Here is an 18493-nt window from a genome sequence, read left to right as displayed (position 1 = left end):
CTGCGGTGAATGGATGTTTATAATATTCTCTGGGGTGAGTCACATAGCACATGCCTTAGTGGAAACTCTTGGTCAGGTGTCAGTCACTGTAGTCTCAGTCTATGATTGCAGACACCTCATCTTGTGTTTCTAATGCCTAGGCTGGTGTTAGCTTCTCCTAGGCCCTCTGTGTATTTTAGAGTGTGAACAGGAGAGGAACACTAGTTTAGGCTACAATGGATTGTTTCCCATCAGTGGAGGATGCTAGCTTATAATTATGAAGAGGGAATAAAATAAATGTCAGTCTACTGTGCAAGTAAAGGAAATGCTGTTCTTTGTTTCAGCTAAGAAATAAATATTTATTGGGTGGTACAGCTGGCTTGGCGTGGAGCAGGGAAGCCTGCCAAGCAGAGTCTCATCTTTGAAGCACAGTGAGGTAGCAAGAGTGCATTTCATTTTGCTTTGTCACAGCTACTTATGCCACATTCCCCTCTGCTTTTGCCATTCTAATGTAAGAGTTAAGACAGCTCTGGGTCCCTTCATACCTGTGCGGTCAGTGCATCTTGCTCACTGATACATTTCAAACAGTTTGATGCTGATGAACTCCAGTCCTTTTTGTGGTAAGACGACTATGGAATTTTACAGAAATTATTATGTGCTCATCTACACTGGAGGTTTTACACTTTGGCTTAGTCAGGACCTTACTGTCACTTTTCCATTTTAGGTTGACTGTTCCTTGTCACTTATACGCCTTGGAGTGGAGCGCTGTATTCCTGGCTTGCTGGTTCTCTGTGATGATTTGGTGACTCTGGAAACACTGGTTTATGAAGCTGGCTGTGACTTCACCCTCACTCTGAAAGACCTGCAACAGAAGAAAGACTTGGAAAAACTCAGGTTGCTGATGGAGCATGTAGGTGCCCTCTGACCCTTCTGAGCATCCCTGAGCCTATGTTGCTGTGTGTGGCACAAGGCAAATAGGAAACATAAGAGCCTAGGAAGGAGCATGTGTGGCATATTACAGCAGGATACACAACTGCGCTTCAGTCTGTGCCTTTCCTCTCCTTCGTCTTCCACCCCCTTCCTTTGCCTCTTTTCTGCCTCTGTATGTGCATCCCCTCATTTCCATCTCCCAATTCTCAATAATTTCTTTTCCTTAGCAGCCATCAGTGAGATTTGGTTGTGTTATGTAAGACCCTTCTTAAGAGTAGTAGTTTTATGCTGGGTGTAGTGGCACATGCCTTTAACCTCAGCATTTGGGAAGCAGAGACAGGTGGATCTCTATGGGTCTGAGGCCAGACTGACTATTCTACAATAGAGAGTTCTAGCCAGAGCTGTGTAGAAAGAATCTCCTCAAAAACATAAGCAAATTTGCAAAGAAATAAAAATACCGAAGGGTTGTATGTTTTTGTCCTGGGGAGATTACTTTCAGAGATGATGGATAAAAGCACTCATGCCATAAGGGGGAACAATGAAAAAGACAAAAGAGGATGGGGGAGACTAGTGAGATTCTATTCCCAAGTAGCTCCTTTCTAGGGCACACCTGCTCATCTGTTTCTGTCTCTGTGTTTTCTTCCTTTAACTCTGACTTGGCCCCAGACAGCTCTTTCTGACCTCCTTTTATGTGTTCTTTTTGTTCTCTGGGTAGAATCTCTCTCTGCTGTCAGGACCTCATGGCTGAGCAGTAGCCATAGCGTGTTTGTTTCCCAGAGCTGGGCCTGCACCTGTGGGATCCTAGGCCAGTTCCGGTCTGCATAGATGGGATGCACCGATGTAGCCACTGTGTCCTCCCTACCCCAGGAGAAGGTGCACATTCTCCTGCTAGTGGCTGGGCCTGCAGTGAGTGGGATCTGCAGTGCTCTGGAAAGTGTGGGGCTTCCACTGCCTTGCATTAGGTGGATTCGTCTAGTATAGTGCCGTTTCAATTACGCTTGCTTGCTGTGGTTAATTATACTTACAGTGTTCTGAAGACACTTATGTAACCAGTGCTTACCAGTGGATGGTTCCCTTCCTCCATCGTTGTGAGAAACGTTCTCCGGGGGTAGCCAATGAGCTACTGAAAGAATATCTAGTAACTCTAGCTAAAGAAGACTTGAAACTTCCCTTGAAGATATTTCAGCATTCTAAGCCTGATGTGAGTAGCAGCTCTAATTTCTTTACAATCTCTTTCTTTTGTTACCCCCTTGACTCTATAGTATTAGGTTTAGGCATACATTTTTATAATCAGCTTTATAAAGACATTCCTTTAAAGCAGAGAAAAAATATGTCATTTTGTTCTTTAAAAAATGTTTCAACATTGTTGATGTACACTTTCCCCAAAGTTTACACAGTTATGATTATTTTGATTCATTCATTCCATATTTCTTGTATATTGGAAACTGTCAGTACTAAGATCTACACTTGCAGATGTTGAACTCTAACTATGAAGACATTTTCTTTGAGTTAACTCATTTTGTTTCTTTAGTAAGGATAGGTAGTGGACAGGGATTTGTGCTATAAAGTGTTCATGCTATTGCCTATGTCTTCTAATTCTGCACCCATGTTCTTGTTCAGCGTATTTATGATGCCACCAGTAAGCGGAAATGTCTTCTCTCAAGGCCATTCAAACAGTTTATGAAGGTCTTTAGGTTTTCATAAGGACATCTTCATTTATCTCATGATTCTTACAGCTGAAGAAGACTGCCTGTTTAAGTTTGCTCCTGTGCTCTTTGGGGTCTCTGGAGGGAAGGTCATTTTGTTAGGCACAATTACTTACGCATAGTGAAAATCTCTTAATTTTGTGATATATAAAATATGCTATTTCAGGCAATGCAGTGGTTCCCATGCCACTAGAGTGGGACTTTAAGTGAGGCAACACAGTCCCTGAAACACTGTTGTGAGACAAAAAAAGGCACTTCAGGCTTCTTCCAGGTGTTAGTTATGATTGAGCCTGCTTCTTCATACTGGCCTCAGTTATCATTGTGAACTTCACTGAGGTAAACAGTCATGGCATTGATTGAGTAAACCCAAACAGGAAGCAAAGTATTGCTCTATCATAGACATTTCTGGGTTTATACAACGGCCACCTGTCTGAAATGCCTTTGCTAATTGTCCATTTAAAGTTTTTCATTTCCTCATAATCAGCTTCCACTTAGTGACGGATGTTACATTTGAGGTGAGCCCTGGTGGGCGCTGATGGCAGCAGAATACCACATGCAATGCAGGATGGATTGACAATGAATGTTTTATGAGGAGTGAAGAATTGACTTTAAATTCTTCCTGCAATCATGTTTGTGATAGGTCTTCCATATGGGAGCTTGTAAATCCTTTGTATATAGTCAGCTTTTGTTGTTTTTACCTGGAAATTTAGCATGTGCTTTTGAATAAAACATGTAGTCATTTGCCTTTCTTGAAATATGTGAATACTAGACAGGTAACAGGGATATTAGACTCTTTCCAGGAGCGTCTCTGTATTTCTCAGTGTTACCTTCCTGCAGCACAGATTTTACCATGTCATTAATCCATGGAAGTGTTCCTACTGGCTTCTGGCTGTGGACTGGCTAGCCTTGGGCCCTCTAAAGTGACTTGGATGGGGCTTTGCTTCCAGTCTGCCTCTTCATCCTTATTGTCTCCATGAGCGTGTGACGCCATTCAAAGGGAACTTAACTCTTTAACTCTCTTGGGCCCCTTTTTGGCCTCTGTGTTAGTGGGCTGATTCCTTCATTTACAAATGATTGCCTCCCTCCTCATTTATTTGCTAAGTAACTGTCTGTCTTGTGGTCCCACTCCTTTAGATAGTTTCTGACATCCATGATTTCTCTGTGCTGTGATGGAACTCTGTACCTGTCTCTATTACGTCTTTTCTTATTCACTACTGTGTAAAATTTTTATTTTTAATTTCTGTGTAGTCAGATTCATCGGTCAGATACCTTTGTGTTTCAGTCATGTTGAAAATTGTTTTCTCACATAAAGTATATAGTAGATTTTTTTTTTTTTTTTTTTTTGAGTACTTGTATGGAAAGAGGACTGAAGTGGCCATCTCTGCACTTAGAGCTAGTGTGTGCTCTGGGGTTGTGCACTGCACTGTAGTTGGTCAACTTAGTAGAGTGGCAGTACAGTACATAGGCTCTAATGTTTGTAACATCACTTAAGGAATTTCATATATTTTGTAATTGAAACACATAAAATTTGGCTTTGGGGTAGAAATGTTATTGTTTTGTTTCTGCCATTTTAAGTCACTGTGTTACTTGCATCTACTTCATTTGGAATGGGTCATGATTTGAAGAGTCTGATTTTAGCAGATGGAGCTAGTGAGTTACAAATGATCTTTTCTAGCTGATTCTGTAATTAAAGTGTGATTTCATTTAGAATTATCAAATACCTCAAAAATCTGCAAGCTACAGAAAAATCAAGAGTTGTTTCTTTGGCTGATTAATGGCCCCGTTTAATATTCTATTGACAGTGGTGCTGGGATATGGGGAGAATGACACTGAGTACAACATGCTTTATTTTCTCCAGCTGCAGCAAAAAATTATCCCTGACCAGGACCAGCTGATGGCAACAGCGCTGGAGTGCATCTACAGTTGTGAACGGAGTGACCAGCTCTCTCTCTGCTATGACATCCTAGAATGCCTTCCGCAAAGGGGATGTGGGTAAGAACCAAGGAGACCAATCTCACTGAGTTTTCTTATTCCTATGTTTAAGACAAAGGCACCACTTTTCTAAGTGTTCATCAGCAGAAAACTTTGAGACATCACAGAAAAAAAGTCTGGGGGTGGTAGTAGCTCAGAGGTGGATTGCATGCTCAGTGTTCATGTGACCCTGAGTCTTCCCTAGCTCTGAAAGGCATAATGGTGAGCCATAGAGAGAAGAAATCAAAACCGTCTGTCATCTGGAGAGAGCTGTCATTCTTTTGTTACTAAACGGGTGTTTTCCTGTAATTGTAATTTCTACAGTAGTTCCGTTAACCATGACCATCGTGCTGAAAAGCAAGTGTTAACAAGAGTACTCTTAAACATCTACAGCAGTGATTTCTTTGTTCTTAAAGTGTACTTGAGGTATTTCTACTTTTTGTATTTATTGACCAACTATTTATTTTGTGAAGTCTTTCTTCTTCATTCATATTTAGTGGTTCTCTCCTGGGATGTCACATAGCTGTCATTCCCTTGCTCTCCCTTTGCAGTCTTGTTCCCATCCAGTCTGCACACCCCTGATACTTGAGCCAAGGTGCTCAGCCTTTGCCTTCTGCTTCTTCTGTAAAGGTGAATGTTTAGACAGGAAGCCTTCCTTGCTGAATATTTCTTCTGTCCTTCTATTTTCTGTCCCTCTTCTCATGTCAGGGAAATGTTTACTTTTGACTACATAGACAGTAGCTATCTCCATGTTTTCAGTCTACCCCGAAACATTGGTTCCCATAGACTTGGGTACAGGGAAAAGAAGAATGAAAAATGAGTTTTTTCACAGTAGCAAAGTATTATCTCAGGATCTGTCCTTTTCATATTGAAGCTTCAAAGGAGATATCTGTCTTCACAGAGTTACAGATTGGGTGCCAGCACATTCACACAGCTATCACAGGAGCATCCCTAACAGTTACTCTACTCTTCTTGTACAGTGAACAAAGGCACACTGGATGCCACAATGTTCCTTAGGGAAAGGAGTCTTGTTCAAACTGTTTGACCCAAATTCCATGAGTTCTTTGTAGAGTTTGTGGCTTACTACTAGTGCAGATGCTGTGTGAACTTTTCCTGCAGAGATGTGACTCAGTGCTTTCCCATCACAGGGTATGAACTATTGGCCAAAAAAGAATGGTTCTGTGTTCAGCTTCCTGAACTAATTTGTTTACCAATCTTCTGTATGGGGTATGGGTGTAGGATACATGAGCGGACCCAAAGCTGCCACATTATTGTAAAATTTGATCTGGATGACGACTTCTGTGGAGATGGAATCTGCCTTTTATTTACCTTTTTACAGTTTATGTTCTCTAATAACTGCTTAAAGCACAGGCCACATGCAGCTGGGGTAGAATCACATATAGCTGTGTGGAGGTGTGGGACATGGCTGTGACCTCAGGGGAGGGTTGCTCACCCCCTCCATTCCTTCCTTCTTTGGAGAGGCTGTCAGCAGTCCAGTTTCAGGGTTTGCTCCTGAGTCACCACAGGGTCTCCAAATGACAGTGGTGATAGGTATCATGCTCAGGGGGTGGTGTTTAACAAGGCACAGAGAGACCTACATGACACCTCAGGAAAGCAGCAGTCTGCTATCCACAGAGTGTCATACCATTTATGAGGCAACTTTCACTGCGAAAGTTGGTATCATTTAGAAAGACAATGTTAGAGAGACCCCATTGTGTTATAATGTGTTATAAGGGAGCCTATGGGGATATATTCCTCTCCTAATTTGCAAGTATACAGTAATGTAAGAAAATAGTTCAAATGAAACATTTTAAGACAATAAACAACTTTTTGGTGCCCACTTTTAACAAAGTAAATGCTTTCTTTCCTTCTTTCCTTTTTTTTTTTTTTGGATGGGATGTTTTTTTGACATATGGTTTTATGTAGCACAGGCTAGTCTCTGACTCCCATTTTGGGTAATGCTGGCCTTGAACTTGTGATGCCTTAATCTTTACCATCCAAGTGCTAAGGTTATCACCTGCCTTGCTTAAAAAGAAAATTCTTTCAAGGTAATTTTCTTTGTCTTCTCTTTGCTTGCGTTCTGTGCTGGTTAGTTTCGGTCACCCTGATAAGAGGGAATCCCAGTTGAGAAACTGTCTCCATTAGATTGGCCAGTGGGGATGGATGTCTGTGGGACATTTTCTTGATTGTGGATTGATATGGGAGGGCCCAGCCCACTCTGGGTGGTGTCATCCGTAGGCAGGTGGGTCTGGGTTTGTAAGAAAGACAGCTGGATAAGCCAGTGGAATCAAGCCAGTAAGCAGATCCTGTCGTTTCTCTTAATTCTCACCTCTTTGTTCCTGCCTTGAGCCCCTGCACTGGCTAGTCTTGATCATTAACTGTAAATGGTAAAGCAAGTAAACCTTTTCCTCCTCCAGTTGCTTTGTTTATGGTGTTTCCATAGCAGCAGAAAGCAAGCTAGGACTCCCTTTTTTAAAGTATTGCATTTAATTTCACAGTCAAAGTGTAAATGATGTAAAAATCATTGATTAGTCTTCATTCTTTAGTGTTGACACCATCACGATCATGTAAACATTGTTGAAACAGCAAGGTGTGATTGTTTTTCTTCCTTAGCTTTCTCTTTCCTCTGGATCGGATGGTTCCTGCTTTCTTTTCTTTCTTTTTATTTATTTATTTATTTATTTATTTATTTATTTATTTATTTATTTTTTGTTTGTTTCTTGGGCTTCCTCTGGAACCATAAAGTGGTCAGGAGTACGAGATAATCTCTCAGCTCCCTCTTTTTCTTATCCCTCTCTCTATTCTGAATTCCTCCTCACTGGATTTGCCCTTTGTTTTTCTTTGCTGTGAACAGAGTTCCCTGTCTGTTATGTAGCTCTTACCTAGGGACTTGTCATTTCCTCTGTGATGTGTATTGCCTTTCTCCTTCCTTTGTGACATAGCCTCTTATTTTAATGGAATACAATCTCAAATAGCTCCTCATCAAACATGGTAATGCCATAATTACACCTCTACACTAAGGTGGGTGTTTTGACTCTCTGTAGAATTATAAATACATCTTTCTTTTCTCATGGTTTCTCAAAACCTTGCTTTTGTCCTGTCCATGTTGCAGAGAATCTGATGCCATTCTGAGTTAGGCTTTTCCTTTGTGGATTAAGTATATTGTTGTCCTCCTTAGTGTTCCATCACTTCCTCTCTAACTTCTCCTGTGTCCCCCTATTCCCTCTTGTTCTTTAATTATTAATTGTTTTACACACACACATACTCTCTCTCTCTCTCTCTCTCTCTCTCTCTCTCTCACACACACACACACACACACACCTAGTCAACAACTATTCATTATTTTTACCTCGAAGCAGAGCTAACTCAAAAGTGCCTTAGAAATGAGCAGTTCACATCTGGGTAATCTTTAACAGAAAGTGATGCTTGATTGATTCCACTAATTTTTATCTTAGTCCATTGGGTTGATTTGGTGAAATAGGCGCAAGTGATTTCACTACATGCTCTGGATATGACCAGAGATGGGCCTGATAGTGTCATTATGCTCAGCTATTCATGAAAATAGTGTAGGACCCTGCAGTGTAGGATCCAGTGATCTTTGGATGGTATATAGGAAATAAGCTTCAAATTTTAATTGAATGGTATACTATTACTGTGTATAAGAGTAACATGCTTTTCTCCTCCATATAGTTGTTTTATATTTTATTAAAACCCACTTCCAAACCTAATTTTTATTTCTTTAGGTCTACAACAGAGATGACCACATCTCTTCATGACATGGTAGACCAATTGGAAAAAATTCTCAGGTGAATAAAACAGCAAGTCTTTTTGTTATCTGCTTATTAAGGTGTGTGTCCAGCCATGCAGCCATGGCCTGCCTGTTACTCTTGTCTAGTTTGAACGTGTAGTCCCGTGACTCACTTGAATGTTTTCTCAATGATACCTGTACTATCTTACTAGCCGAGTGCTGGGGTAGGAACCTGATGAGCCTGAGTGTGAGCATGCACATCTTTCCTCCCCTGTGTAGGCTTTGCTGTGGCCCAGAATTCTATGCAGACCAGGATGTCCTTGGACTCATGGATGATCCTCCTGCCTCTGCTTCTCCTGTGTCATTATTATAGTTGTGTGCTGCTTTTGTTTGTTAATGAGAGAGAGAACACATAAAAGAGGGAGCCATTATAGGATTGAAGAGAAAACTGAACCTAAAGAAAATGTCCAGAGACCTACAAGACTGACTCCAACTAACAATTTAAGCAACGGTGGAAAGACTGCCATAAGTGCCATGAATGATTAACTTATCTACCATCATGGAGCCCTCATCTGGAAACAGAAGCAGACACCCACAACTAAATACTGATCTGAACTAGAATCCAGATGCAGAGAGGGAGGACAGGACCACGCTGCAGAAACATGTAGAAACAGCTGACCTGAGCAAGGAGGAGCTAACGTGCCCCCAGACTGATAGCTGGGACTCAGGCCCCCTGAACATGGGTCTCAGCTAGAAGGCCTGAGCAGTCTAAGGGACCTCAGACAGTGGAACCAGGATGTATTCCTGGGGCACATAAGGACCTTGCGGACACATCCCCCATGGAGGGATACTCCCTTAACCTAGAGACAGGAGAGAAGTCTTAGTCCCTACTCCAAATGACTTGACAGATTTAGATGACCCCTCCTGGAGGGCATCACGCTTACATGTGGAGTAGGTGTGGTGGTGGGAGGGGAGAGTGGTCGGGGTGCATGTGAGGGTGGGAGAGAGGGAAGGAGGGAGGAAAGGAGGAAGGGAGAAGGAACTGGGATTGATATGTAAAATTAAAAATAAAAAAAGCAAAAAAAGAAAAAAGCAAAATAGCATCTTGCCATGTAACTCAGGCTAGCCCCAGCCCTCCAATGTTGGGACAGCAGGTATGAGGTGCCATACCCAGATAAGTATTTATTCAAGTTAAAACATTCCTATTCACTAGCTAGGTGGCCTTTGGACCTATGGTTTTCTTAGCTAAAATGATTAGTTCATGAGATAATGAAAGTACTATTAGATTAAGTCACTCACACTATCTAGGTACAGGAGAAATGTTAATTTATACATCAACAATTGCAGTATAGTAGTTTGTTTGAGTGGCATTGGAATAGTACGAAACTGTGCTGGAAATTTGATGCGTCTTTGTTTGGATACTCTTACCTTTAAAACGAAATGTTGAGTTTGAGTTGCCTTTGTCTGAGACTGAAATATTCTTAATTTGCCCGGTAGGGAGTTTGGTATAATTTACTAGCATTCGTATGTATGTATGAATGCAAACATTTATGTATATATACATGTACACATGTATACACACATATAAAAATAATTCTTAAATATTATACTATAAATTAAAAATTGAATAAAAACTAGGAGCTGGGAATGTAGCTCGGCTGGTAGCATGCACAAAGCTCTGGGTTTAATCCCTAGCTCTGTGTAAAATGTGTATGTGTTGTGTCTGTGCTGGTAATCCCAGCACTAGGAGGTGGAGGTAGGAGAAACAGAAGTTCAAGATCATCATCATGTGAGACTTGTACCAGAAGGAAGAGAGGGAGGGAGGGAGGAAAAGAGAGAGGGAGGAAGGGAGGAAGCTAGGAAGGAAGGAAGGAAGGAAGGAGCAAAATAATAACAACCAACTGTTCTTTTAATGTATAGTTGCTGATGATATCATTTTAGTAATAGTGTGTATAGAGGAAAGGATCATTATTTGGAGACCATTTACTCATTTTATTCACTCAAAGTAGAGATTGTAGTGTAAAAATATTTTAGGTTGCATTTAAGAGAACTGAGTGCTCCATACACCATAGTGCTTGTGTACTGCCAGATGTTGAAGCCTAGTACTAAAGTCACACAGTTGTCTTATTACTGTGCTTGCTTTTAGAGTGGAGGCAGCTTGCCAGGAAGATTTTCAGTTAGATATTTCATCCTTTGAAGAGTAGACCATTTATTCTAAGGATAGTCTTATAGAAGCCAACAAGAAATATGCAGTTTGATATACAATTATGAGTTTTGTTTTTGGTAAGAATTAATGTAATAGGTAATACTGTATCCCATGTATATGTGATACCTTTTATTTTTCTATCAAATGTCTTAAGTATAATTCAAATACTTAAATACTTATTCTCTTTGGATGATATTTAGCATTTCTTGTTTTACTTATAGTGTGTCTGAGCTTTTGAAGAAACATGGACTGGAGAAGCCAGTTTCGTTTGTCAAGAACACCCAGTCCAGTTTAGAAGAGGCACACAGCCTGATGGTTCGACTGACCAGGCACACTGGACGGAAGTAAGTGACAAACACACTTCATGGATGCTTGTAGATGGTGTTTGTTGTATTACTTGTTTTTTTTATTGACAACTCCAATAAGGTCTATAATTGGTCAAGAATATACTTCATATAAAAAGTATATAATTTGGTAAGTTTTGACCTATGATACATACCGTCATTACATCTAGGATAATGACTACACGTGATAATAACCCTTACAAGTTGTCCCTTACTTCGTTGTAGTCCCTTTCTTCCTACGTATCAATCCCTGAACCATTCATGAAGCTGCTGCTGATCTACTTTGTATTCCATTACACATTATTTTCAGTTGCTTAGATTCTTATGTAATTGAGCCAGACATTATTTTGTTATAATTACTTTGACTTATCTACATTGTACCATGATTTAATAGATTATACTATTTTCTATGCAGAATAGTAATCAATGTGTTGGGTTTATTTCACATTTTGTGTTTGCTCACCTGTTAGTGGACATTGGGGCTGTTTTGAGTTTTGTTGTTTAGAAACACACACCATTATAGATACTTATTTATGTTTTTAAAGGAATATATTTAATTTCTTTTGGATAGCTACATAAAAGTAGATGGCAGGATTATACGCTGGGGAAAGAAACAAAATAAAACAAAACAACAACAACAACAAAAAACCTGCCAAATAGTCTTCTCAGTATCTATTCTGTTTAGTTTGAAACCAGCCTGGGTTTGTTACCTGTCATCCTCGTCCACTCAGGTATGTTTCTGCACATTTCTCTCTTAGTAGGTTTCCCACACCTCTTTGAGTAACAGCTGAAAGCATAGCTCAGGTCCTTCCCATCTGTGCATCTTTTCTGTACATTCTAAACACTGAGCTGCTTTCTTCTTACTGCATCTGGTAATTTCTCACCTGTTCTGGAACCTTTTGTGATTAGAGGCATGCATTGGTGGAATCTCCCATGTGCCCCTTGCCCTTTCCATTTTCTTTTCTATAGTGTCTGATGAGTAGGCTTTAAAAAAGTTGTTCTTTATTGGTCAAAGCTGTTATTTATAGTGCCATACATGTCTATAGTGCATTCTGTTTACTCTCACTCTACCCTCTCTAATCACTCCCCAGTTTCTGTTATCTGTCCCTTCATCCCTGGCCAGCTCCAAATCCACATTCATGACCTTTGCTTTGTGTCATGACTGTCTATTTTTAGCCAGGTCCTGCTGTGTGGCCATCAGTTTGGAACTGTCCATTGGAGCCTGGTGGGCACAGTCTTGGTATACACCTGAAGGTGACAGCTGACTCTTCTCTAGAATTCAATGTTTTGCCAGGGTCTTAGGAGCCCAGCAGCTCCTACCCTACTCACAGTTGGCTGGTGTCAGGCTCAGTCTTGTTGTAGGTGCCCATAGATGCTGAGACTGTGATTGCAACCTCTGTGTCATGCTCTGAAGATGGCATTTTGAAATTTTCTCTCTCCTCCAGATTTTACATTCTTTCTCTTCTCTCATCTAGGATATTCCCTGAATCTCAGAAGGAGTTGTGGGGCTGAGCGCTGAACTTGAGTTTTTCTGAGCACCTAGATATCTTAGATACCTGGAATGGCCATTGGTGTCTGAGCAGACTCCTTTTTTCTTTAAATCAACTTAAAAAGCCAATCTGTACCTTTGTGATTGTGATATTAATTTTATAGGAAGTCTTTGTCATGAAGTTTTATTTTTATCTTCTCTAGCCAAACTTTTAGATTCACACAAATTAAATTCATGATCCATTTTCACAGTTTTTGATTACTTTTCAAATTATGGGTGAAAATTTTCTTACTGTCTGGGTCATCTCCCACTATTTGTTGAAATTCAGCCTTTCTCTACTGAAAACCTTTGTAACTTTATTGAAAGTCAGTTTTCCACACAGGTGATGCTGGATTTTGACATTTTTTTATTGTTTTTCTTTTACCCATTTATTTCTTTTCATATAGCACACAGTTTTAGTTATCTTAGATGTATTATAAACATTGGAATTAGGTAATATTTGTCTCCTGACCTTACTGTTTTAAATTTGTTTTGTTTATATGTTACAGGGCCTTTGTATTTCTAATATTAAGTTTAGAATCAACTTTTCAATTTTTTTTTTTTGTGATTTTCTTTTTAATTCAAGAAAGAATTCTTGAATTTTTCAGAGGTTAAGAGCACTGGCTGCTCTTCCAGAGGGTCTGAGTTAATTCCCAACACCCACATTGTGGCTCCTAAACATTGGTGGTAGTATCTGATGCTCTCTTCTGATGTGCAGGCACACATGCAGATAGAACACTTGTATTCATACAAAACAATTAAAAAATAAAGAAAGAATCTTGCTTCATAATCCAGGCTGGCCTTGAACTCAATATGTAGCTCAGGCTGGGCTCAACCCCACTATATGCTCCCACTTTAGCTTCCTGAGGTGTGTGCTAGCTAACATGCCAAGCTTCCTTTGGGATGGCGATAGTTGTGTAGGGTCTGTTCATCAGTTGGGGTAGTGATGCTGTGCTAAGTCAGTTTTCAGGGTCTCTTTCCACAGGCACAGAAGGCCTTTCTGTTCCTTTCTGTGTTTCACAGTTTCACTAGTATATACACTTTGTAATTCTTATGAGAAATTGACTCCCAGGTATGTTTAGTGGGAATTTGCATCATATTCATTTGGCATAGTACATTCTTAATGTATAGATATGTAGCATGTGTGTGTGTTCGAGTGTGTACTTGTGAGTTGTTGTGAGTTGGAGTCTCCTGTGTGACTTAAATTGATCTCAAGCTCATGATCTCTTAATTCTTATGCCCCACCTTCTGAGTACTAACATCACAGGTACTTGCCTTTTCACCACCAGAACTGATCAGTTGATCATTCATATATTGATCTTTTGTCTTCCAATCTTGCTGAATTCACTTATATATAGTTGAGTGTATAATTTAATTTTTATTGTTTTTGCATAACAGAGCTTCTAACAAATTTTAGATACATGTGGTTTCAAAAGGATAGGGGAACAAAAGATATTTACCACAACAATTTTTTTTTTTTTAATTTTTCTTTAGAGATAATGTTTCTTTTGTGTGTAGCATTGGCTGTCCTGGAACTTTCTCTGTAGACCAGACTGGCCTCTAACTCACAGACATCTGCCTGCATTTGCTACCCCCACCCAGCATGATAACAGTTTTTGAAGTGGAGTATTCATGGTTTGTGATATTTGCCTTTTTCTATGTTGTCATCACTTAAAGTAGTACATTTATTCTGATGGAGTTATGAATTTTGCTGTTTCTCTTTGGAAATTCAAAAATTATAAGAGCTAGCAAAACTGGATTAGTTAATAATGCATCTTTTCTCTCATATTTAGTAGTTACATTTCTTAATTACATATTTATTTATACATTTTTATTCACATTATTTTTGATTATTTTGTTAATATTCACATTTCTTAATCATAAATTATGAATTTTTATACACATTATTTTATGAATGTTTTGACAGTTTTGTGTTAGCCTCTGTAAAAGCAAGAAAGATTGTATCTCCTTTGTCTATGCAAACTGTCCAGTCAAATATGAGAGAAAATAGATTGCCTTGTAGAAAAATTGGCAAAAGACTTTCAAAGGTATTTCCAAATAAGTGAGGTCCAAATGGCCCATAAACAAACTGGCGAACATTTGGCCCATTCTAACAGTTCTTCGGGTGGAGACACAGCAGAGGGAAGGACCTGTGACTTTGTACTGCTTGTCAGACAGTAGGTGGGGTGCCGGGCATGAAGAGGCTGGTATGAAGGTGAAGATTCTAGGACCTTCAGAGCTTTGAAAGTGGTCCCCTTGTGTGACTGAGGAAGTCACTTTCTAATCTGTCACATGGCATAGGTGTGAACATGTAAAGATGCCTGGAGGGGAATATTATATCCTAGTCAACCTGGAGCAAGCCTGCTGGTATTCGGACTAAATAATGAATTGTTAGAGATAACAGTTGACCCAGATAAAAGAAGAAATGAAATTCCAATACTAATAGGACAGTGCTTGTCTTCTGCTCCTGCAAGCAGAGTCAAACTCTGTACCCTGGGAACATCTTTCATCTTGTGTGTTTCTTTCATCACTGACCCCCTCTTGCAGCCCTGTACTGTCTTTATTAACAAGCACACATCTGTGCCTTAGGATTTCTTTTAGGTTGAAGTTACAGCCTCTGTATGCTTTAAATGGGAGGGAACTTACACACCATTACCGTGGTAATTACTGATTAAGTGACTGTTGCCGTCTTATGACAACTTCACAAGGGGTCAGTGCTCCCAGAGTGATGCTGCTTGCACTAGGACCTGCATCTTCACAGCTGGAAAGTCTTGCTCCTTCTGCTGAGTCTGTGTGTGCTTCTGATGTGCCAGTGCTAAACTCTACGTGTGGCAGTCTACTTACTGTGAATATTAGAACATGCGCTCACTTTCAAAGTTGTCAGTTTGATATCAGTCTTTTTAAAATAATTTATATTTATTTTATGTGCATTGGTGGTTTGCCTCCATGTATCTCTGTATGAGGGTGTCAGGTCCCCTGGAACTGGAATTAGAGATACTTGTGAGTTGCTACGTGGGTGCTGGGAATTGAATCTGGGTCCACTCTCCACACCCTGATACCAGTCTTAATATCTCTAAAATAGTCTTATATACATCATAAATGGTGGTAGAGCCCATCACCTTTATCATGAATCCAGGTTTTATCACCTTGAGTATGGTACTGTTTATACCTGAACTGGGGTGGAAGATCTATCTCCATGACAGACTTGTTACTAATACTATGTACTCAGGCATCTTGTTAGTTTGCCAAATTCTAGTTTCTTCAAATCCCACTTTTGATTCTTATATATGGGATGTATTCTGAAAAAGGCCATTGTAAATGATGTGTTATAATTTATTTTAATTAGAATCTTCACTTACAACTAGCCATGTGTGAGGGACCATTTATACCATCTGTCCTAGTACTGATTGCTTCCAGAAGAACAGCTGGGCTGAGAGAGTTGCATTCAGCCTGACAAGGCCAAGGTCTGACTTTGTTGAGCTAATAATAAGGTGGATACTAACTTCAGACATTTTCTTACTCCTCTGCCTTCAAACCAAATATGAAAGGAGTCCCTTGATTATTGGAAGTCCTTCACAAAAGTTAAAGGAGCAGAATGAAAATGCTGGCTATACTTTATGCTCGTCATGGAATACTTGCAAGCAGCAGTGTATTTTTTGTGTGTGAGCCAGAGAAGTATTGTGTCCTTGTGTGTGTGCCTCGCTGCACATGGAACAAGAATTGTTCATTTCATGTAGTAAATAGAAAATGGCACTGACAGTGAGTCTTGCACTTATTAAAATTTTAGGCATGATGGCTAGGAGTATTACTATCTTAGCTACTCCGGAGGCTGAGAAAGAGAGATTGCTCAAACCTGAGCATCTGCGGCCAGCCTGTGCAACATAGTGGGACTCAAAAGCAGATGTGCTAAGGGAAAAATATTTTTTAAATTATTGTATACTTTGGATCTATCTTGTTCATTTAAGTATATAACTGTTATTATTGTTGTTGTTTTTGATATAGCATCTCACTTTGTAGGTCAGGCTGCCTTGAAATTATGATTCCCTCTGCCTCAGCCTCTTGAGTGCTAGACTAACAGATGTATACCACAGTACCTGGTAATGTGATGATTTTAAAGGATAATATATTGAGAAAAAAAAAAAAAAGAAAAGAAAAGAAAAAAAATTCATGTAAAATAAACATCTATTTTGTACTAGAAAAACACAGACAACATCTGTTTTTTCAAATGTTGAGCTCTGTTATTATCTATAACTTCACAATTAAAGGTAAACACAGTGATTCCAAGCTCAGGTACATTCGAGTAAGATGAACTGGGAGAAGCAAAGACACTAGCGTTTTCCCTTCCAACTGATTTATACCTAATTATGTATATTAAATTAAAAAAAATGTATTGAAAGCTCATGATCCGTCCATTCATTCCCAACTCTTAAATATTTCACCAGGAAACTTGGATACCTTTTTATACTTTGTACTTTGAATTAGACTTAAAAATACCAGTGGGGGGAGCCTACAAGTCAAATAAAACACTCAGCTGCATACAAGTTATCCATCTCATTTGTATGTTAGGACATTTTCTTTGGTGTCTGCAGTTGCCTAGAGTTAATCTCATCCATTCTTCATGATTCTGTGAGTTGGCTTTGAGCGAGAACTGTTTCATTCAGCAATATCATGCATTCATGCCACAAATTCATGACTGGGTGAAACTGTTAGCAAGCTCCCCTTCCCTGCTGTAGAACCTGCATCTTTGGAAACAGACATAAAACGTTTACAGCCGTGGGTTTGCAAAGGCCTTACTGCCTTGTGGAACTGCTCAGGTTGATAAATTGCCTCTGTGTATGTTGTAGAATGCTGTGCTCTGAGCATAGCCATGTTCTTCAGAATTACTGGGATTCTTTGCTTGTTGACTGCTGAGGTTCTCTCGTAGAAGGAGGGGCAGAGGAGGATCATTGGATCGTCACCTGAGGGCATTCCCGCTTGCACTTTCTGTCAGCTGTCTATCATTCTATCCAGATTTCATGTAGACTCCTGGTCTGGGGAGGGAGGCTCTCCCCAGGTATGTGTACATATATACTTGCTCTATATATGTACACATACATACTGTGGAAGGTTAATGGAAGAGTCTGACTTCCATTCTCCAAAGTATCACTTTGTTACTTTCCAGTGGTTTGTCTGCTTTGGGGTCATCTATCTTCCTCTAAATAGCCCCAATAAATTCTTGGGTTCACCAAGTTAAACTGGCTTGTCATTGCAGCCATTTAAAGAAGGAAGTATATGTTTATAGGGTCTCCACAACACTTGATGTAGGTAACAGGATTCAACAAAGCCAAAGATGAGTTTGGAAAGAGCAATGGCATTTTCTTGCCAGGGGTGTTAGACAGCTGAAGCTACACTATCTGAGAGTGGATTATCTCCAGGTGTATCAAATAGGAGTCCTCTTATATGGTGTGGAATGTTATGTTAGCCTGTGTGCGTTTGTAGTCAGTCATTGCAAAGTTGTTGTTTTGCATAAGACATGGGATTGAAGCCCGGATGGTTACACAGAGGAACCTGCATGTGTAAAAGAGAGATTACAATGAGGCATGCAGTGAGAGTCCTTCGCTTTAGCCTGCTGTTTTGAAAGGAAAGTGGAAAAAAAGGGAGGGGGAAAATAAAATAGAGGTGTAAACCCATACATTTAAAGCATGAGGGCACCCGAAAGGTGGGAGAGAGTACAGCTGTGTGTTACAAAGCCCTCCTGGAATCCAAAAGTTTGGAACTCATGGAAACTGTCTGATAGTAAAAAAGAAAAAAACATGAGGTAGAGGTAATAGTGAATAGCTTAGGATGAGAGGTGGAGTATGGTGGCCCTTTACTAGGCAAGAAAGGGCTGTGTCCATCACAGTTGAGAAAGGTTGGTTTGGTCTTGCATGGCTTTGATGAAGCCTATAGTAGAACTGTTTTTGATGAGGTAGGAATAGCTATGCAGAATTTGTCTAGTATAGACCAGAGAGTAAACTGGGTTGATGAAGTATATAAATCAGTCAAGAAGGGGTAAAAATGAAGGAAAATGTGCCATTCTTACTCTCTGTCACCCAACATAGC

The 18493-nt window shown here is 39.8% G+C and overlaps 1 protein-coding gene across 1 annotated transcript in view; it reads left to right on the top strand.

The window, feature by feature from the left end:
- Nbas (NBAS subunit of NRZ tethering complex) overlaps positions 1-18493 on the top strand; it is a 261552-nt gene that overhangs the window by 87492 nt on the left and 155567 nt on the right. Inside the window, exons 24-28 of the mRNA XM_051181643.1 lie at positions 704-889; positions 1937-2110; positions 4474-4607; positions 8330-8392; positions 10762-10884. Coding sequence (XP_051037600.1) covers positions 704-889; positions 1937-2110; positions 4474-4607; positions 8330-8392; positions 10762-10884 — 680 coding nt within the window. The remainder of the gene's footprint in view (positions 1-703; positions 890-1936; positions 2111-4473; positions 4608-8329; positions 8393-10761; positions 10885-18493) is intronic.

The sequence above is a fragment of the Phodopus roborovskii genome, unplaced genomic scaffold, assembly GCF_943737965.1.
Source record: "Phodopus roborovskii unplaced genomic scaffold, PHOROB, whole genome shotgun sequence".
In the NCBI taxonomy this organism is placed as follows: domain Eukaryota; kingdom Metazoa; phylum Chordata; class Mammalia; order Rodentia; family Cricetidae; genus Phodopus; species Phodopus roborovskii.
This window is presented reverse-complemented; position numbering and strand designations above follow the sequence as displayed.